At 47.1% G+C, this 19,244-nt stretch overlaps 1 protein-coding gene and 1 long non-coding RNA gene across 2 annotated transcripts in view; one reads left to right on the top strand and one right to left on the bottom strand.

Annotated features, from left to right (window-relative positions):
- The window catches only part of LOC132452739 (uncharacterized), a 101,623-nt gene that overhangs the window by 28,629 nt on the left and 53,750 nt on the right, over positions 1-19,244 (bottom strand). The gene's annotated exons all lie outside the window — the stretch shown is intronic.
- On the top strand, positions 2,585-6,830 carry LOC132452700 (gap junction gamma-1 protein-like). The gene is made up of 2 exons (XM_060045434.1): positions 2,585-3,769; positions 5,358-6,830. The coding sequence occupies exons 1-2, from the start codon at positions 2,618-2,620 to the stop codon at positions 5,388-5,390; spliced, it is 1,185 nt and encodes a 394-aa protein (XP_059901417.1). The 5' UTR covers positions 2,585-2,617; the 3' UTR covers positions 5,391-6,830.

Below are 19,244 nucleotides of genomic sequence, written 5' to 3'. Positions count from 1 at the left end.
TCCCCTCCTCTCCCCTCTCCTCCTCTTTCTCCCCTCACTTCCCTCTCCTCTCCCCTCCTATCTTCTCTCCTCCTCTTGCTTTCCTCTCCTACCTTGCTCACTCTCCCCTCATTTATCCTCTCTCTCCTCTCTGGGGGGCATGCAGGGTTGGAGGAGGGGGTGGGGGGGGGTGGGGTGAGCTGAAATCCCATCTCGTCCTCGCTGTCACGGCGATGGGCGGCGGGGATTGTGTTTGTGTGGAGGCATACATTAGGGCCCCGGCATCCAGGGCCCCTGGCACCCGGCGCCGTGGCAACAGGGGAGCACCAGCTGTATCCCTCCATCTGCTGGGGAGCTGGAGAGCATTTAGACACCCCATGCCAGGCTACACGCGTGTGTGTGTGTGTGTGTGTGTGTGTGTGTGTGTGTGTGTGTGTGTGTGTGTGTGTGTGTGTGTGTGTGTGTGTGTGTGTGTGTGTGTGTGTGTGTGTGTGTGTGTGTGTGTGTGTGTGTGTGTGTGTGTGGTACTTTCGAGTGCTGTGTTTTTTCGTCATTAAGTTCAATGTCTATATATTTGGGTGAATTTGTGTGTAGGTATGGGGAGGTGAGTCTCTTTGTGTTGGGTGGTGGGGGTTGAATGTCTATGTGTGTTTGTGTGATGTGTGTGTGAGGGTGCGTGCCTGAGCATACATTGTTTTCGATGTTGGTAAATTACTATTTCCCTCTGCCCCTCACTAGCTGACTCTCTGTCCCGCTGTATCCCTCAGGTGTATCGAGCATCCTCCCTTGACTCGATCCTCTCTATGCTTCTCTCTCTCTTTCACTCTACTTCTCCCTCTCACTCTCATATCTCTTGCTCTCTCCATCTCTCGTTTTGCTTCTTTTTTGCTGTTGTGGGGCTCTTTCCCTACTCCACTCCCTCTCTCTTTCATTTCCTACTATCTGTTTCACTACTATCAGCCACTATATCTCTCCCCCCAACTCTCCGTCTCATCTTTTATCATGTTCTTCTTACCCAAGTGATGATATTGAGACTTTCCCCTCTTCCCTTCCTCTCTGTCTTCCAATATCCCTATACTGCTCTCTCTCTCTCTCTCTATTATATATATATATGGATGGTGACTCAGTCCTCACGTCTCAGTTCGTTAGCGCACATGGCTCACACACTCTGAGCCGGCATGTTTTAATGAACGTGGCCCAGGGCTCCCTGCTGTGTTCCTGAGCTATGCTACACGTTAGCGGTCCATGTGATAGCCGCGGTCTGTTTGTCAAGAGGTTATGCAGTGCCCGTTGCAGCCAAGTAGAGTCCTCGCTAACTGGAGAATAACGACCACTGAAAAACATGTACCAACACTCCCGACGCGTGACACACCACTCCAGGCGACGTGCGGCGGGCGCTAATTCACCCGTAGTCTGCCACAGTGGGCCCCACGTCTTGAAATCAAAGCAATGCCAAACTGTTTTGACGATGTGGGTTGAGCACCGACGGTGACGTTTTTTGGTTATGGTAAAAATTGTGTATCATTTTACTCACTCATTTTATTTGGATTCACTGTGGTTTGCTTTTGTCAAACACCAAACAACTCCTGACTGGTCCAATGACAAACGCTACAGTTGACTTTGAAAACAAGACTAATCTGAAGGATATCCATTAGCATTTGAGCTTTCGGAAGAAAACATAATTGACAAATTGTTGGCAAATATCAACAGGAAACACATTTCTGCAGTCGGTCCTTTACTGTTGACTGAAGTGTTTGTTTGGATGCCAGCCTTCCCATTGCCAAGCATACAAAAATAAATATTACATTTTATTCTTATTTGACAGGAGGCGGACAAAGAATCACTCACATATTGTCACATATAACATGTCCTACTCTAGTCTCCAAAAATATACAAATAAAGTTAAACCAACAAGGCTAGGCTTGGGCATGACTCACAATTGGGACGCTTTGAATGTTTGGTTGATTAGTGCCGGCTACTTGTTTGATCGCCTATCTTGTAGCTTCATTGCCGGTAGCGGTATCATGTAACTTGTAGCGTCATCACCTCGCTTGGAGCATGATTGCCTAGCTTCTTGTGCCATCACATAGCTTGTAGCATGATAGCCTAGATTCTTGCACCATCACCTAGCTCATAGCATTATCACCTGGCTTGCAGGCTAGTCACCTAGCTTGTGAGGTAATTGTCTAGTATTTTGCACGACTACCTAGTAACTTAAGTGTTCTGATGGGGCATGCAAGCTTTGCACATTAGGCTAATGCAGTTTCATTATTTTAGTTAGTTGCCTTGTTGTACCTAGTAGTATATTGTTACTATTTATTTTATATTTCCTAAAAAAGTTAAATATTGGTTCAGGTAGGTCTTGAGTTTATTTGTAATTGAAATAAAAACCTCCAGCTTTAGTTGTCTGTTGCAATTCATTCCTTGAATGTCACTTAATCACAAGTTCAGTGCGCTGACACCGCCGTGCCGTGTCGCTGTGTCGCGCCCTCTCGAACGCATCATTGACAGTCGTTGAAGGTGCGGCCCCTCTCTCCATTATTTATTCTTGAATAATTTTGTCAATTTGTCACTCTCTCTCGCCCTCCCGATTGGCCGCAGCTCTTGAGAGGCCCCTCCCCCGCGGCCCGGCGGCACCATGGCCTGGGACTTCCTGACGAGTCTGCTCGACGAGATTTCCAACCACTCGACGTTCGTGGGCAAGACCTGGCTCACGCTGTTCATCGTGTTCCGCATCGTGCTGACAGCGGTGGGCGGCGAGTCCATCTACGAAGACGAGCAGAGCAGCTTCGTCTGCAACACGCTGCAGCCCGGCTGCGAGAACGTCTGCTACGACGCCTTCGCGCCCCTCTCGCACATTCGCTTCTGGGTGTTCCAGGTGATCGTGATCACCACGCCCACCGTCCTCTACCTGGGCTTCGCCATGCACAAGATCGCCCGCATGGACGACTCGGAGTACCGGCCGCGTCCGCGGCAACGCCTGCCGTCGGTGAGCCGTGGCGCCGGCCGCGACCACCAGGAGGCGGAGGCCAACTGCGAGGAGGACCACGTGATCCCGGAGGAGAACGAGCCGGAGAAGGACGCCGGCGACAAGGCGCCGGAGAAGCTGCGCCGCAAGCACGACGGGCGCCGGCGCATCAAGCGCGACGGGCTCATGAAGGCGTACGTCTTCCAGCTGACGGCGCGCGCCACCTTCGAGGGGGCCTTCCTGTACGGCCAATACCTCCTGTACGGCCTGGAGGTGCCGCCGTCGTACGTGTGCACGCGCCCGCCCTGCCCGCGCACAGTGGTCTGCTTCGTGTCGCGGCCCACCGAGAAGACCATCTTCCTGCGGGTCATGTACGGCGTCAGCGCCCTGTGCCTGCTCTTCACGGCGCTGGAGATCCTGCACCTGGGCGTCAGCGGCGTGCGCGACTGCCTTTGCGGACGCAGGCCGCCCTGCAGCCCTCGCCACCCAGAGGGCCGTGCTGATGCGTCTCCGGCCCTCGGCCCGCCCCCCGGCTACCACTCGATGCTGAGGAAGGACCCCGTGGGCGAGATCGTGTTCCGGGACAGCCTGGCGGACTCGGGCCGCGAGTCGTTGGGCGACAAGGCGTTTTCCCGGGAGCTGGAGCGGCTGCGGCGGGATCTGAAGCCGGCCCAGCAGCGCCAGGACCGGGCCCACCAGCACGAGGAGTGCAGCCCGCCGCGGAGCAGCTGCCCCGAGACCGACGGCACGGCGGCGGAGCAGAACCGCCTCGACTCCGCCCAGAAGAAGGAGGGCAGTTCCTACGAGAAAGGGGAGCCAACCGTAGGATTTATTTTGTATTTATAGGATGCTGCTTTTTCTTGTTGGTTATAGGTCTCGTTGGTTGTTTCTTAGGTCATGAGTTAAGAAGACTAATGACGCCTTGACTCATCACTAGGGGTGTGACGATACACTCAGCTCACGAGACGAGACGAGACACGATATTCGGTTCACGAGAACGAGACGAGACGAGATTTTTAGAAAACTACAATGACAAAATATATGACTGGACTTTTATTTAACCGAGTTGCACATGCATTTTGAAATGTTTTATTACAACTCTTTACATGCATGAAATTGAAACTAAAACTAAAATTTATAAAAGTTGATGTAAAATAAATGTAATTAAATAATTCTCTTTTTTTCAAGTGCAAACAATATTATATTATATTACCAAGTATGTCTCTGACAACTTGGTATCGTCCGTCTTATCAGTCACTGTATTGTCATTCATCATTTCCGCCGGGTACCCAAAATGCTGCCAAACAAATGATTTAAAAGTGGCGGGGGCATCTTCGACGGTAATACGGGTATTTTCCGACGTCATTCTGGGCGTAGCAAAGGTGCATTACTGACCCTACAGGCCACAAATAGAAGTTTGGATAGCTCACAAATCTCGCTTTTTAACCCGACGGGTAATATCGTCGAGTTTAATCTCGCGAGATCTCGTGGCACGAGATCTCGTCACACCCCTACTCATGACTAGTAGGGCTGTAACGATACGCGTATCGAAACCGAAATCGCGACACTCAAAGCCACAAACCTGTCTCGCGGTGTGAGAAGGCAGAAGCGTGATACGCCCTTTCTAACTCTCCGGTCATAGCTGCGTAATTAATATTATTTGTAATTATTTTTATTTTATAAAAAGATATTTATAGCACTCGCAGCAGCCTTTCCTCTTCGGGTAAATCGAGTAATTGAATGCCAACCGTAAATCTTGCATATCAAGTAGGCTAGCAAACACCGTTACCATTCAATTCAGTGTCCGCTGACTTTCTGCTTAATGTGTGTGCGGATTCGTTTTTTTAGGTACAGGTTCGAGAACCGTTTTAGCACCGGAACCGTTTGAAAAGTACAGAGTAGGCACCGGTATCGGATAAAACCCAAACGATACCAAACCCTACTCATGACCTCCTGAGTCAAGTTACTGTAAAAGCACTCACACGTAGTAGATCGGCATTGAAAAAGGATAAAAAGAGAACTTGCTACTTTCTTCTCACAGCCGCCGGTGCTCTGAAGCACATGTCATTGTGCTGCTCTCATACTTGTATGATTGTGCAGGCCACTCATCCATCTTTAAATCTCGTCAGGACCCTTTTCACTGTTCAGCTCACGTGCCGTGCACTAGGAATAAGAACTGTAAACGCCCAAATCGAAATAACCCGTTAAGTTTTTTGTGTATCACTCGACTGCACACATGGCTACCTCATCCATGCTTTGTTCTGTTCTTTCTTTACGGCGCAACACGGCCATGTACACACTGAAATAAATAATAATTTCTGCAAATAAATATTACTGCATAGAATGGATTGCACCACGATTTGCCTTTTCTAATGCTTATATCATGGTTCTCCCACTCTCTCTTTTCCAGGTCTGCGGGCTTAGATCTCCCATCTCCTGCTGAGCCTGTTGTTCCAGGATACGCACCGGGGAATACGATGGAAACACAAGGTAAAACTGTCTTGAGAAGTTGTGCTTAGGAATTGGGACACACTCGCAAGGCGACATGGAAACTCTCGTGCTGTCCCACGACCCACCATATCCCCCCCCGTATCCACGGGCGTCCCCGGGTAGTCGGAGAAGACCCCACCCCACCCAGCGACGCTCCCCAACGCACAGACACGGCACCTTGACCCTCCGACGCCCAACGGAGGACTCGGAGCGCACCATCAACATCTCAGGCTTGCCTTATGCCCACACTGGCGTTTACGCCTCACCTCTTTCCTTTTTTTCCTTCTAAAAATGAAACCAGTTTGACTGAAAGGCGTCGATAATGGGGCCGCCAGGTGAGGTGGAGTTTGTGAAATATTAAAACTGGAAGTCTTGTTGACGTGATACCAGCTTCAACCGGTACTGGAAGTTCTTAGTTTCTCCTTTTCTTTTTGAGACCTTAACAAAAGAGACATCCATGCAAAGCTTTCCTTTTTTGTTGTTGTTTCTCTAGTGCTTTGTAGTTTGGCCTATATGTATTTACTAGTAGTGACTGATGAAAGACCTAGTTTTATTTTACTTTTATTTTACTCACATCAACAAGTAGGACTCTGTGTCAGAAGCGTGTAATGTGGAGAACAATCTATCTTTTCTTCCTCATAGACTCTCTCTTCCCCCCCCCCCCCCCCCTCTCTCGCTCTCTAAACACACGTCTCACAAGTTCTTCCAAACGGCAGTCAACAGATTAGAAATTCCCCCTGTTTGTGTCTGTTTGTGTGTGTGTATGTGTGTGTGTGTGTGTGTCAGAGAGACGATGAATAAACTCACTAGTGTGTAGAGAGAGTGGATTACAGTCATCGCTGACAGGGGTACTGTTGAAGGGGAGTATGAGATTAAATATCAGGTTCCAACACTGTTTTGTCTTTTGAGTCATCCGCTGGTGGGCTGGGGAGTCGATAGGCACTCAACTGAGTTAGAAACCACCATGAGCATTTACACCCATACCGGCTACATAGGATTGAAATTTGCTAATAATATGTCTAAATAATAGTCTGCTGACACCGCCCTCTCTTATCGATGCCGTAAGTTTGCGAGGTCAGATGCCCTCTCTGTGATGACAGCTCTCCGTGGCTACGGAGGATTTCATTTCTCCACAGCCGTCGAAGGCCTCATGTGTGCGATATGAACGACATTTATCCAGAGTGGGCCAAAAAAATTGCCTGTGTGATCCCTGTCTATTGTTTTGTGTGATTTGACCGGCAGTTGGTCTGCTTATAGGTCGGAATGAAGCGGCCACCGATTATTGACAGGATGGGTACTTTATTCTACCGGATTCGTTCGCTTCTTCACTAGACACACACGCTACCGCTCGCTCTCCTCGCTCGTCCACTCACTCGCTGACGTCACTCACACACACATACGCACACTACCATTGTCACACACACACATACGCTACTCGTAACACTATGCCTCGTTATTGCGACGTTCATGTTAGATGTTCATGTTTTTTCCCATCTATTGAAAATTAGGCTATTAAACATTTTGCATAGACTGATAATTTGTTATTATTTAAGCTGCATAGCCTAATAAGAAGCGCCAATAGGATATTTGACTAAACCTCCAAACTAGTTGAGGGTTTTTGCTCCAACTGCAATCTTTGGTTATTTATTTATTAATTTAGCTATACTTTAATACTATTCTTTCTGTTCAAATCAGTTCAGTGTTCCAAATTATTTGTTATTAAATGTGACATTAAGTTAATTGTTATATAAGTGTTGTTGAAATAAAATGCTTTTTAAATTAAAAAAAATCACGGGATGTATCGAACCGTGGGTCAAAAATCGTGATACAGACCGAATCGTGAGTTGGTGTATCGTTACAGCCCTAATATAAATTAATAGCAGTAATGTTGCGCAATCACGAGAGCGGAACCAACAAAACATTTGTTTTGCGGCCGTGACTCAGATGCACGTCGTTCAGGTGCGCAAGAGGTCATTTTTGTTTCTGTCCAAAAAGATGATAGTGTAAATATGTTCAAATACATTTTTCCACTACTGTTTATTGTGTCGTTGGTCTTAAATTTAATTTGAAGTGGCATTAAAAAGTCTTAAATGTAACTTTCATTAAGCTGTAGGAACCATGTAGTTTGTGGAATGATATCCGAGCTTATAGCTAGTGTTATCTCCCAACTAGTGGTATTCTCGAGTAGTTAACAGGGTAATTATCGCTTGTCTTGTAGCAACATGACTAAGTTTGTGCGTTATCACAGAGCTTGTCGACCTGTCCACCAAAAACATGTTTAGCTGCAGTGCTTCACATCGGAGAGAATGCGCCATGACAATCCGATTCAAGTTCAAATTGTATTTTATATCTCTAGCGCATACCGCCACTGGAACCAACTGTGGCACTGAACCATGACATGCTTACAGAATGCTGTGCTTGCTCATGCCACTCTCATTGATGTGCATTATTGTGTATTTCCCCTCAAAACGTCGCTACCTTTGTTGTGCAAACATGGCCGTTTTCTGTCTGATTGCATTCAAACGAACAAGAGCAGTGTACCATTTGCATTTCTTCAAAGAGACTCCGGGAAACATTTCAAAGCCTTTGAACTTTGACAGCTGACACAGAAGAATGGAGGAAGGAACGGCGGAACATTTATGAGTATGCATGAGATGCACACGCGCTGGCAACGCCGAGAATTACAATAATGCAACCCGTCTGCGTATGAGCGGAGCCATGAAGACGAACCAGCGGGCTAATCTTATGAAGGAAGGAAAGAAAGATGACAAAAAAAACGTCAAAGTCTTTGTGGTGGGCTGTGATGGGCTGTATTCACCTGCACCTTAAAGAGGAGGAGCGGCGCCCATCGTCCAAACAGTACTTTGCTTCCAAGAAGCAGAATATCTCTCTCTCTCGCTTGCTTTCTCACTCACTCATTTGCTCTCTCTCAATCACTCACTCACTCACTCACTCACTTTCACACTTACTCATTCACTTTCTATTTCTCTCTCCCTCGCTCTCTTTCTCACTCACTCATTTACTTTCTATTTCTCACTCTCTCTCTCACTCATTCACTCACTCACTCGCTCACTCGCTCACTCGCTCGCTCACTCGCTCGCTCACTTTCTATTTCTCTCTCTCTCTCTCTCTCTCTCTCTCTGTCTCTCTCTCTCTCTCTCTCTCTCTCTCTCTCTCTCTCTCTCTCGCCCCCTTCCCTGTATCTCTCTCTCTCTCTCGTGCGCGCTCTGAACAGGGCGAACATGACACTGACTGAAATTGTAACCGACTTGGAGCTGACTCTGAAGTGGGCGCTGATATGTAAACACGTCACGTGCACTCGGGGTCCTGCTCGTTATTTTCTGTTCGGCGGCGTGTTTGTTCAAACAGCGAAACAAAACCCATGCTGCACGATCGCCGCCCGCCCCCTATCTCACCACACGTGTGTACCCACTGTGACGGCATGTTATCACGCACACGCATTTCACACGCATCTCCACTTCCTCTCCGGTCTCCGCCGCAGACAAAGCCAAAGCCGACCGCCACGTTCTCACATGCATCCCCCCGCGTCGCCCCCCGGCCCAATCTTCCCTCCAAAAAAAATACCTCAAACATGCATTTGCATCCATTCGGTACATTATCACAGGAAGACGTGGTGGGGAAGCTGTTCAGGAGGAGGGCTGGGACTTGAACCCGTGTGAGGGTGGAAGCCACACGCGGGGCGCGTTGGCTTCCGGCGGCGAGGTAAGCTGATGGAGGAGTGCAGTTGCATATCGAAGCTGACTGATCACTGATCACTCGCTGCGACCGGCCCCAGCCCTTATCCATCTCGGCCAGATTAGTGGGGATCCTGAGAGGCTCCTGTCGTAAACACTAATATCTAAACAGAGATGGATATAGGGGGGATTCAATCCGGGGGAATTGTGTTACCGTGTGAGGGGGATGTTGAAGTCGTGGTGATGGAAATAGGCGATGCACGGGTTAAACCTGCTTTCGTCTGATTCGATTGTTTCAAACGTGATGTTCTTTTCAGCTTGAGATGTCGGAACATTTCCGTCAGACCATGGGTGAACGTATTCGACTTTTATTTGTTTTGTAGACCAAGATTTGGTTCCTTCTTGGCTTTAAATTCGTTCATATCAGGTCACGACAACCGTGGTGTAAGAGAATAAAATAATGATTACATATATTCATACTAACTGAACAGTGGACCCCCCCCCGGCCCCCCCACCCACCGCGGAGGTGGAAGCACATGGAGGTGTTTGATGCTGAGGACTCTTGTGTCCTCTTCCTCCTCCTCCTCTTCCTCCTGTAAAGTACCGATGTCGTAACGTGTAGGAAAACATCGCCGCTATGAGCGGTCGCCATGGTGAGGAAGGGACAAGCAACATCGTTTTGGAAAGCAAGGCCTACGGAAATATCGTTGATAGTTCTTAGGGAAATGATGGTGATGAGGTGTGCCTGGAGCTGCCTTCGTTAGTCCATCCGGAGACGCTTGCAGTAATAAGCATTAACTAACAGTTAATAAACAGTTGGTCTAATGGTGCATTCAGAATGTACTAATGGTGTTAATTTAGTCATTAATCCATTTCTTAAACAGGGTGGGACTTAACCCTCACTCTGGCCCACAACCCTAACCATAACCCCCATGCTAATCCTATACAATGGCGCTTAACTTAAGGCCTCATGTTATTTAACGGTTAGAACCAGCAGGGTTTGGTGTCCGGGTCCACCTGGCCCAGCCTCTCCCTCCCACCAGCCCGGGCCCCATGATGAGGCTGTTCAGTCTGGGACACGAGGCCGGGAGATCCCTCTGAGGCCTTCCTCTATGTGCTGAGAACACAGCTGATGCATGGATAGACAGGACCATTGATAGATTAGTTCAATGTATGGGCAGTTAAATAGAGTGACATTTTCAAATAAGGACAGGTAGATACAATATCTATACACAATGGATGGATGGAGAGTTGGGCAGAAAAGATGGATTGACGGCCCGGACCAATAGATATATACCATAGATAGTGAGGTGGATGCGATGTGGAGAGTATAGTCAATGGACTTCCACGACTAACACCACTGCATTAAAATGGCTGCCTTTATAATTCAATGAGTCTACGTTCGCCATGCAAATGGACGGAAGAATATTTCAGGTCACTGAATAGTTCTCATTAAAAGACGGATCTCTGTGAAAATACCTCGCCCGCATTCAGGTGTGCGGCGAGGCCTCCTGTCGATTGTGTCTTTGAAAGGCTCTCCCGACTGCTAAACAGCCTCGGAATGGACAGGCATATTAAAAAGGTCACCGTTCTCACGAAACCCAGGACATTCAGTGGGTTTGTATGAAATACGAATACACTTACCCCGACGACGGCCCGTCTCTGAAAGTTCTCCACCGCTGTCGATAATTTGGTCGAGGAACCGAACCGCGTCAGAGCAGAAATATCAGGGCGCCTAATGAATCCTTTTGTACAAACGAGTGAGAATACCAGAAAAAGAAGACAAAGAAAGAGAGGAGTTTGAGCGTTATTGGTTGACTGGCGAGCAGTTAAGTGCCAGTTTTCAAACTTAAGTGTTCACCCCATACTGAACGTGTCATCACAGCGAACAAACACCATTACGTTTATTATTCCAGCGCCCAGCAGCCCCTGATGACCAATTAAGCACGGCCTGCCGAGACAGAACCATTGCTTGTCAAGCCGCCCTAAAGAGCCGGGCGAAAGATACCCCCCACAGGCACCCGCACTCTCTCCCCTCAAACCCATTAATGATTATCATTAGTTCCCCTTTTGTTCATTTCAATCCCGCAGACCCCCGCTAACGTATGCCACTGTGGAATGTATGATAAAGGACTGATTGTTTGGAGTAAAAAAGGCCCTGCATTGTTTGTTGTGTTGTTTACCAGCTAACATTGTCAATTACCCCTGCCCAGTGGAATTCACAAAAATGGGGGCTTTGTATGGATACACTGCATTGTTCTCTGTGCCTGAAAAAAGATGCTCATGTTCGAGCCCGACCAATAATGGATTTTACGGGTCAAGGCCGATACCGATATTGGGGAGCAAACGACAACCGATACCGATATATCGGCCGATTATCAAAATATAGATATATCTGCCTTTATTATATATATCTCAAAGATTCATAAAGAGGTAAACGGCAAACACGGCAAACACATAAGCCGACACCATCTATCTGTGATAGGCCAATGTCTGCAGATAAAATTGGCCAACTGATATTGGTCGGACTCCAGTGCACACCTTGTTCTCTTCACCTGTGGTTTTGCCCTTTTCTGAACCAATTATATCCTATAGCCATGCCCTCCCGTCGTTGGTTCTATATGAGACCATTAGGATCCTCCAGATGGGCTTTGACGATTCACAGGCGGCCACTCATTCTAAGGGTTTCCTACGTGGCCACTCATTCCCGTGGCCATTCACGCATTTAACCTAAGCAGTGCTCAGCGTCAGACCGAAACTTCCGCTAGGCGACTTTGTTCTCCCTCTCCCTGCTGGGTTTGGGATGCAAGATCCAGGAGCCTTCAAAAGGGATTGTTTCATCAAGAGCTCTGCAGGGAAGACCCCGACCTCACCACCCACAGCAGGGGACAGGGATGGGGGGCTCTGGAATGATAACTAAGGGTGTACCCGGAGCTCGGGAGCCGCTCTGTCTACCTCCCGCGAAATCATTCCATCATATCTTGAAACAGGCATTTGATCCCCAAAAAATAAATTATCATTAATCATCAATACTCACTTCTCCTTGGCAAACCTGCGCATGGACGAGGGGTAATGAACACAGAAAACTACCGTAGGGGTTCGAAACCCCTGCTGACAGTCAAATCAAAGGCAAAGGGAGGACAATCCTCCCCATCCACCTGGCTGTTTCCCACCAGGCCTTGGCCCAGCATCGGCAAGTTTTAGTTTCCTGCAAGTCACTGCAGGGTGCATTTGTCCCCTTTTGATTAAACAGTGGCAATGGTACGTTTTGAGTTTAGTTTCACGTGGCAGACTTGATAGGGAGTTCATTCACCAAAATAGATGGTATTGCAGGGGTGCAATTCCATCTTTCTTTTCGGCATTCCAGGGTGAAAACTATATAATTTTTTTGCCTTGAGTAACGTCTTCTCACGCCCCTGTCAATCATCTGGGTATGAACAATACCAGAATAACTTTGAGCAAGTTCTGATGCACTCCGATCAACGTGATCGACATAAACAGTCGGGTTTCACGGTCACCCATCACTTGATAATCACAAACCCGAAGAAGACCAAATCCAAAACAAGGCTTCTGTCCCACGAGGCTCCTCAAAGGGCGAGGAGAAGGTGTTCTTTCCAAGGGGCGCACACATCGACCAGACCAAGACCTGCCTGTCTGTTCTTCTCACTCTTTCTTTTTCCAACCATTTTTCTTTTACATTCTGGAAAAGAATCCAAACCGAAGCTCTCAGTCCTGAGACATGAAAGTCAGACACAAGCACAGAGATGTCAATCTTACCTTACCGCATCGATACCCTCTGGTTCCGCTGGAAAAGGAAGAAAAGAGGGGGGGGGGGGGAGACAAGGCACAGATGATGATGGAGCGGTTGTCAGGGCGCCTGTCTTGACGAAGACGGCGGCCGATTTATAAATCACCACTGTCCCCAGGAGGAGGACCTGGGGTTTTTCCTCCTTCTTCCCTCCTCTGGTTGAGGCTCTCACCCTCGGAAGAGGAGGAGGAGGAGGGGGGGGGGACAAAGCCATTTGTCAGGAGCACATCTGCATTCAAACCATATGGAGGTTGACACGTCAGGGACTGACAACTCCATCGGCCCGTTGCCAGGGAGATGGGCATGTGTGTGTGTGTTTGTTTGTTTGTTTGTGAGGCCGACGAGATACTACATTATTTTTTAAGCTGGTTTTGTGTTTTTATTAAAGCCAGATTAATCTTTCATTTACTTACCTACTTTCTACCTATAGTTACACATAGGTATAATATATATGCCAGAACAAGGTAGAGCAGATGCAGTATATATATGTGTGTGTAATCCTTTTTTGTCTTTTAGTATCTTCTTCTTACGCCCCTGTCAATCATATGGGTAAGAAAAATACCAGTGTGTGTGTGTGTGTGTGTGTGTGTGTGTGTATATATATATATGTTACATAAGTGTACAACCTCAAACTGCATTGGTCCTATGTCCATCAGAACAGAGACGCTCTGCTGTGTAGCTTCTATATGATCTTAAACATGAAACCAGCTCATTCCTAGTCGGTCTCTTTCCCAGGCAGGGAGGTGGTGGGGGTGGCTGCAGCCTAATGAGTCAGAGTGTCCGTTGGCATCAGCGGCGGACTGCTGTTTCACCGTCCTCGCACGCCGACGGCGGGCACTCGTCAGTTTGGCGGCCCGGTAATTTACCCTCAGTGGCACTCACCGTTGGCACGAAGTGACACCTCCCTCGCCACGAAATGCGTTCGCTGACATATTCAGCCATCGGCCTGGTTTTACCGCGAACACGTAGCCACGTTGTTCCCCCGAAACAAGTGCTTGTTCAGAAACATTCCCACGTTAATGGCCGTGCTGAGAGAAAAGTAGCGCATTATCATGTCAGTTACTCTCAGGGAACAATGAACCACTTCTTTGACTGTTATGGGGCCAGTTGTTGACAGGTTTGGATATTGAGTGTTTTGTGCCCATTTCAGTGTTTTCGACATTTCCCTTTTTTTCTGACTCGGCCTGTTGATGTGCCTTTACAAAATGATTTAGCCTGGAAAATAATCCTTCAAGTAATGTCAGAAAATGTGTTGTTAAATAGTACTTAATAGGTAATTCAATATTGCTAGTACAATATAGTCCTATAATTGATGACTAGTAAGTCAACTAACTAGACTGTCAGCTAACTGAAGCCTGCTAACTAGCGTTAGATAGCCTGACAGCTATCTCTAGCTAAAAGGCTATAAAATGTCAAAGAAAAGAGTGCATGAATCAATATGACCTCTTGTTACAGAACAAACTGTGCATTAGAGGAGCTAACTGTCACAACAGAGTCCCTGAAACAGAGTGGATCCCCGAAACACAAGCTCAGGTTAATACGGTTTTCATTATTGCCAACTGTGGCAAAATGCTCTGTAACAACTAAAATTCATCCATGTTTTTATTTTTCTTCCGTGTCAAGCAAAGATCACAAAGCGGCAGAACTGTGCTGCCGTAGTCATCCATTAATATACAAAAATGAAAGTCAAAACGAAAGTGCTTTGACATGTTTTTTGACATCAATTCTTGGTAAAAATATTGTCGCTTTCGCTCCTTTCATTTTCCAGATGTCGGAAACACGAGAAAACAATTTGTCTGCCATGTCTTTTAATACAAATTACAGATGCAGCAACACTGAATGCAGAACAAGAGAGAGAGAGAGAGAGAGAGAGAGAGAGAGAGAGAGAGAGAGAGAGAGAGAGAGAGAGAGAGAGAGAGAGAGAGAGAGAGAGAGAGAGAGAGAGAGAGAGAGAGAGAGAGAGAGAGAGAGAGAGAGAGAGAGAGAGAGAGGTGGCAGAACCACAGGATAGATTCAGCCGTGCAGCTTGTAAACACCTTCAGCTGGTGGGAGCTATTAGAAGACTAGGGAAGGGGGCGGGGGGAGGTGTTCTCTTCTCCTGGCAACTGTGCCTGAAACGCTATCCGGGAAATCACTCTCGCAGTGGGGCCCGGCTCAACCAGCATGGGGGAAAGCAGTTGTGACTGGAGGACAGGTATCGGCAGGGAGTACGAACATCAACAGATGCCGAGAGAGAGACACAGAGGACTGGTCCCCGGTCCATGATATTGAAGACGCATCGTGTTGCCGGCGACCCATGACGATGGAGGATTTCGGTGGTCTTCGGTTGTGTTTGGTGTTTATGTTTCGCCGACTTTTGGGGCCGTGTTTTGGCAAATGTGCGAAAGAGTTTTATTATCGGAGGGAAGTTTCGACGTTTTGCTGACGATGTTTGTGTATTCTTTGGGTGGTGCTGCTAACTAGGGTTGCCCCGAATGCATAATTACAAGTTTAGTTTTATTATATTCGTTAGGGCCGTTATTGTTTGAGTGTGTATCTTTCACTGCCTGTAATCCTTAAAGTCGGAGACCACTGCTGCAGAATACAAGATTATTACCTCAATGGCCAGTGCAAAGACGTCAAAACAAATATCTGAATACTGAACTGAGATTATTACCTCAATGGCCAGTGCAAAGACGTCAAAACAAATATCTGAATACTGAACTGAGATTATTACCTCAATGGCCAGTGCAAAGACGTCAAAACAAATATCTGAATACTGAACTGAGATTATTACCTCAATGGCCAGTGCAAAGACGTAGATTGGAATTCTTACCTAACGAACAATATCCGAAATATCAAACATTCGTATATTCTCATAACCTTGTCCGAGTACTCTAATACTGCTAATATTCTGCTTACCTTGTGAGGCCACGTTGTTCCTGCGAGTCTCTCCATGGCCCCATGGCCCATAACACACAGCGCTATGGGCCATTATTAGCATTCTTTTATTTTTTTTAAAGGTGCATTAGCAGGAGGACCGCTCGCTGCTGCTCTCACAATTTTATGCAAACGCCAATCAAGTGCTTATCACCGCACAGCACCGTTCCACGTCCGACGGGCCAGAGCCGGCCTCCTATTCTCCAGAACGCGGGCCGGGCCCATTAGCATGAAATTGGGGCTGTTTGTAGAAAGCAATGAAGGCGGGCGAGTGACTGCTCTTCGTTTACTAGACTAAATGTCATTTCTGGTACAGAATTCTGCTTGCATTGCGCTGCTTCACTTAGCAGCAATCTGTCTTTGAGTGCCCTGTCTCAACCCCTCTGCGTGCTCTCTCTCTCTCTCTCTCTCCCCCTCTTTCGTTCTTTACACGCCTCGCTCGCTCGTTCTCTCGCTCGCTCATTCTCTCGCTCTCTCTCACTTGCTAGCTTTCTCCTCTTGCTCGTCCACCCGTCGCTCTTCCTTCCACCCGCTATCTCACTTTTTCTCTGTCGCCTTTATCTTCTTTCTCCCCTTTCTATGCTCTCTCCATCCTTAAGTCTCTCTCTCTCTCTCTCTCTCTCTCTCTCTCTCTCTCTCTCTCTCTCTCTCTCTCTCTCACACCCCTTCACTGTTCCGCTTTGTCTCCCTCTCCTCCCTCCATCCCTTTTCTCAACCCCCCTTGTCCCTCTAATCCCCCCTTGTCACTCCCTCCCACTCTCTCTCGTTCTCCTTTAGTCTCACTCTCTCCCTCGCCTATTCTCTCTCTGATATCCCCCCTAGTCATTTTTGCATATGCAATGGTGTGTGTGGGAGTGTAAGTATGTGAGTGTGTGTGTGGGTATGTCTATAGATGCGTTTCTGTGTGTGTGGGTATGTCTATGGATGTGTGTGTGTCAGTGTGTGCGTATATCGGGTGATGTGTGTCTGTTTTAAGCTGATGAAATCCTCAGCCCTATTTGAGCCCTTTGCATCTCTGTTTCTGACAGTGGAGTACAATCAAAGATTCAGCAGACCCTGAATTACTGTAGTGTGTGTGTGTGTGTGTGTGTGTGTGTGTGTGCGTGTGTGCATGTGCACCAGTGCGGATGTGTTTGTGTGTGTGTGCATGTTTTTATATCTTGAGTGTGGCTGTGTAAGTATGTATATGTATGCACACTCTGGTCTAACTAGATAAACCGTTTGGATAAATCGGTAATTAAGCATGCCTAATTACACTCGTCATACTGCCCCCCTCCCCCCTCTCAATCTCTATTTGCCTTCCCCCCACCGCCATCCTCCCTTACCCTTATGCCCACAGACGTGTCTCTGAAGATAGAGCACTCCCATCTCATGTCTGCCAGAAGGTTGTTGGTTCATGGTTCCACCTTGTGGCAAAGTGTAACTGGCAAGGCAGGTACCCCAACACCCAGTAGTCTATCTCTCGCTCTCGCTCTCTCTCTGCGTCTGTGTGTTAGAGTGGTGAAGAGCTTCATGTGGTTGCATCGCTATAAAAGTGCTTTATTAATGCAGTACGTTTAGCATTTATTGAAGGAGCTCACCTCCAGCGTTGCCACAGCGACACAGACATTGCACGTGTGACTCCAAAATGCCTGCCGCCGCCCATCAGAGGGTCAGGCAGTTCAATAGATAGGCACTTACACACAAACTCACTCACACATGCACACATAAACACAGACTCTCTCTCTCTCTCAAATACTGATATTAGGACACACATGCACACATAAACACAAGCTCTCTCTCTCTCTCAAATACAGATATTAGGACACCCAGCCACACATGCAAAGACGCACAGGCTGAAATACAGACATTAGTAAAAACACAATCACAGACACAAAGGCAGATAAACACACTCAACACTCCTGCACAAACAGGCAAACACACACGCCGGTTTAAGACGCACACTTGGATTGCCTTGCATTGTGTAAGGGGAATCGTTTCCATTTGTTCCCTAAAGCAAGGCACTGAATCCCCAGTCTCCTCGTCCACAGCTCGTCAGCGGGCGAAAGACGCTCTGGTGCTATTTTCCATGTGCTTTCTTATTGATCGCCAAGGCAGCGACCTGTGCGGCCTATCGATCTGTTTCGAAGCATCTGTGTTGATTTTATTTATCTCAGTGGGCCCATGTGTTGATCTATATCTATGAGGCTTTTTCTCAGTTTAACGGTCTTTCGAACTATAGAACATATATCTATATGTGTCTTTATTTGTCCATCTAACGTTATAGGTTTTCTTTGTCCGTCTGACTTTATGCAGGGTCAAAAATTGAAAGTGTTAAACGTTTTATTTATATTAGTATAAATTTAAAAAAAATATATATATTTTGTAACATTTTTTTTTTCTATTTGTTAAAAGTCTCTTTACATCCCGACCACAATCAGTCAATTAATGCTCTGACAAAGAATATCGATAAATAAATCTGTCCGTGTCTGTCGCAGGCCTTTAATAAACCTGTCGTTTCATTTAATCCGTCCCATATTAAGATATTGGATGGTCTAACTACATACCGGTCTACCTGTGTACTCATCAAGCATGACCCAAGTCTTGCTACGAGGCTGAGCTATGTGGAAGCTAGCGAGCTAGTCCCGTGGCTAGAGGGAGTGGCTCAGAGTGAGGCCTGGAGGGAGATGCTATTTCAAAATCGAGCTTACCATGGCTTGTTTTTTCATACCCTACCTTTAATTGTCTTTCTGGCTATCGATCCGTCTTCTATTTACGTTCTATTTGTACGAAGACGCTGATATCACCTACCATAGTGACATCATTATCACATGGCGAATCGGCCTATCAGTTCTTGATGCTAGCGGCGCCTGTTTCAACGACCACCCCTAACATGAACCCCCCCCGTCATCCACCACACGTGACCCCCATTCGCCGCCAGCTCCCTTCGTTAGCCACTTCTAAATGGTAACGGCAGTCATACCTTACATTCTCACTTTATTTCCATCGGTTGGGAGTAGGGCATTGACTTTTGCCCAAAAATCATATTCGAAGTTCGTTTGTTTATTAATATTAATATTCGAATATATTTGAATATTTATTAATAATATTTTGACCATTAAATGCCTTCAGTAAGACCTGGGCTGAATCCCAATACTTAGTACATACTATTTCTGTTCAGTGTCTACTGAACAGAAGCGTTTTACGCATATCTGAAGACCGTACTACACTGTCAAGTGTAGTACGGTCTACAGCTATGCGTAGAACGCTTCTGAACGCTTCCGAACACCGCCGAACCTCCACCGGATGTTTGGAGATGACGTATCTCCCCTCAGATGCCGGCAAAACTACCTTGATAAGTTACCTGTTTTCCGTCTTGTCATCGTTGCTGTAAAATTAAAAATGT

This window comes from Gadus macrocephalus, chromosome 23 (assembly GCF_031168955.1).
Source record: "Gadus macrocephalus chromosome 23, ASM3116895v1".
Classification (NCBI taxonomy): Eukaryota; Metazoa; Chordata; class Actinopteri; order Gadiformes; family Gadidae; genus Gadus; species Gadus macrocephalus.
The sequence above is the reverse complement of the archived record's forward strand: the minus strand, read 5'-3'. Positions and strand labels throughout refer to the sequence as shown.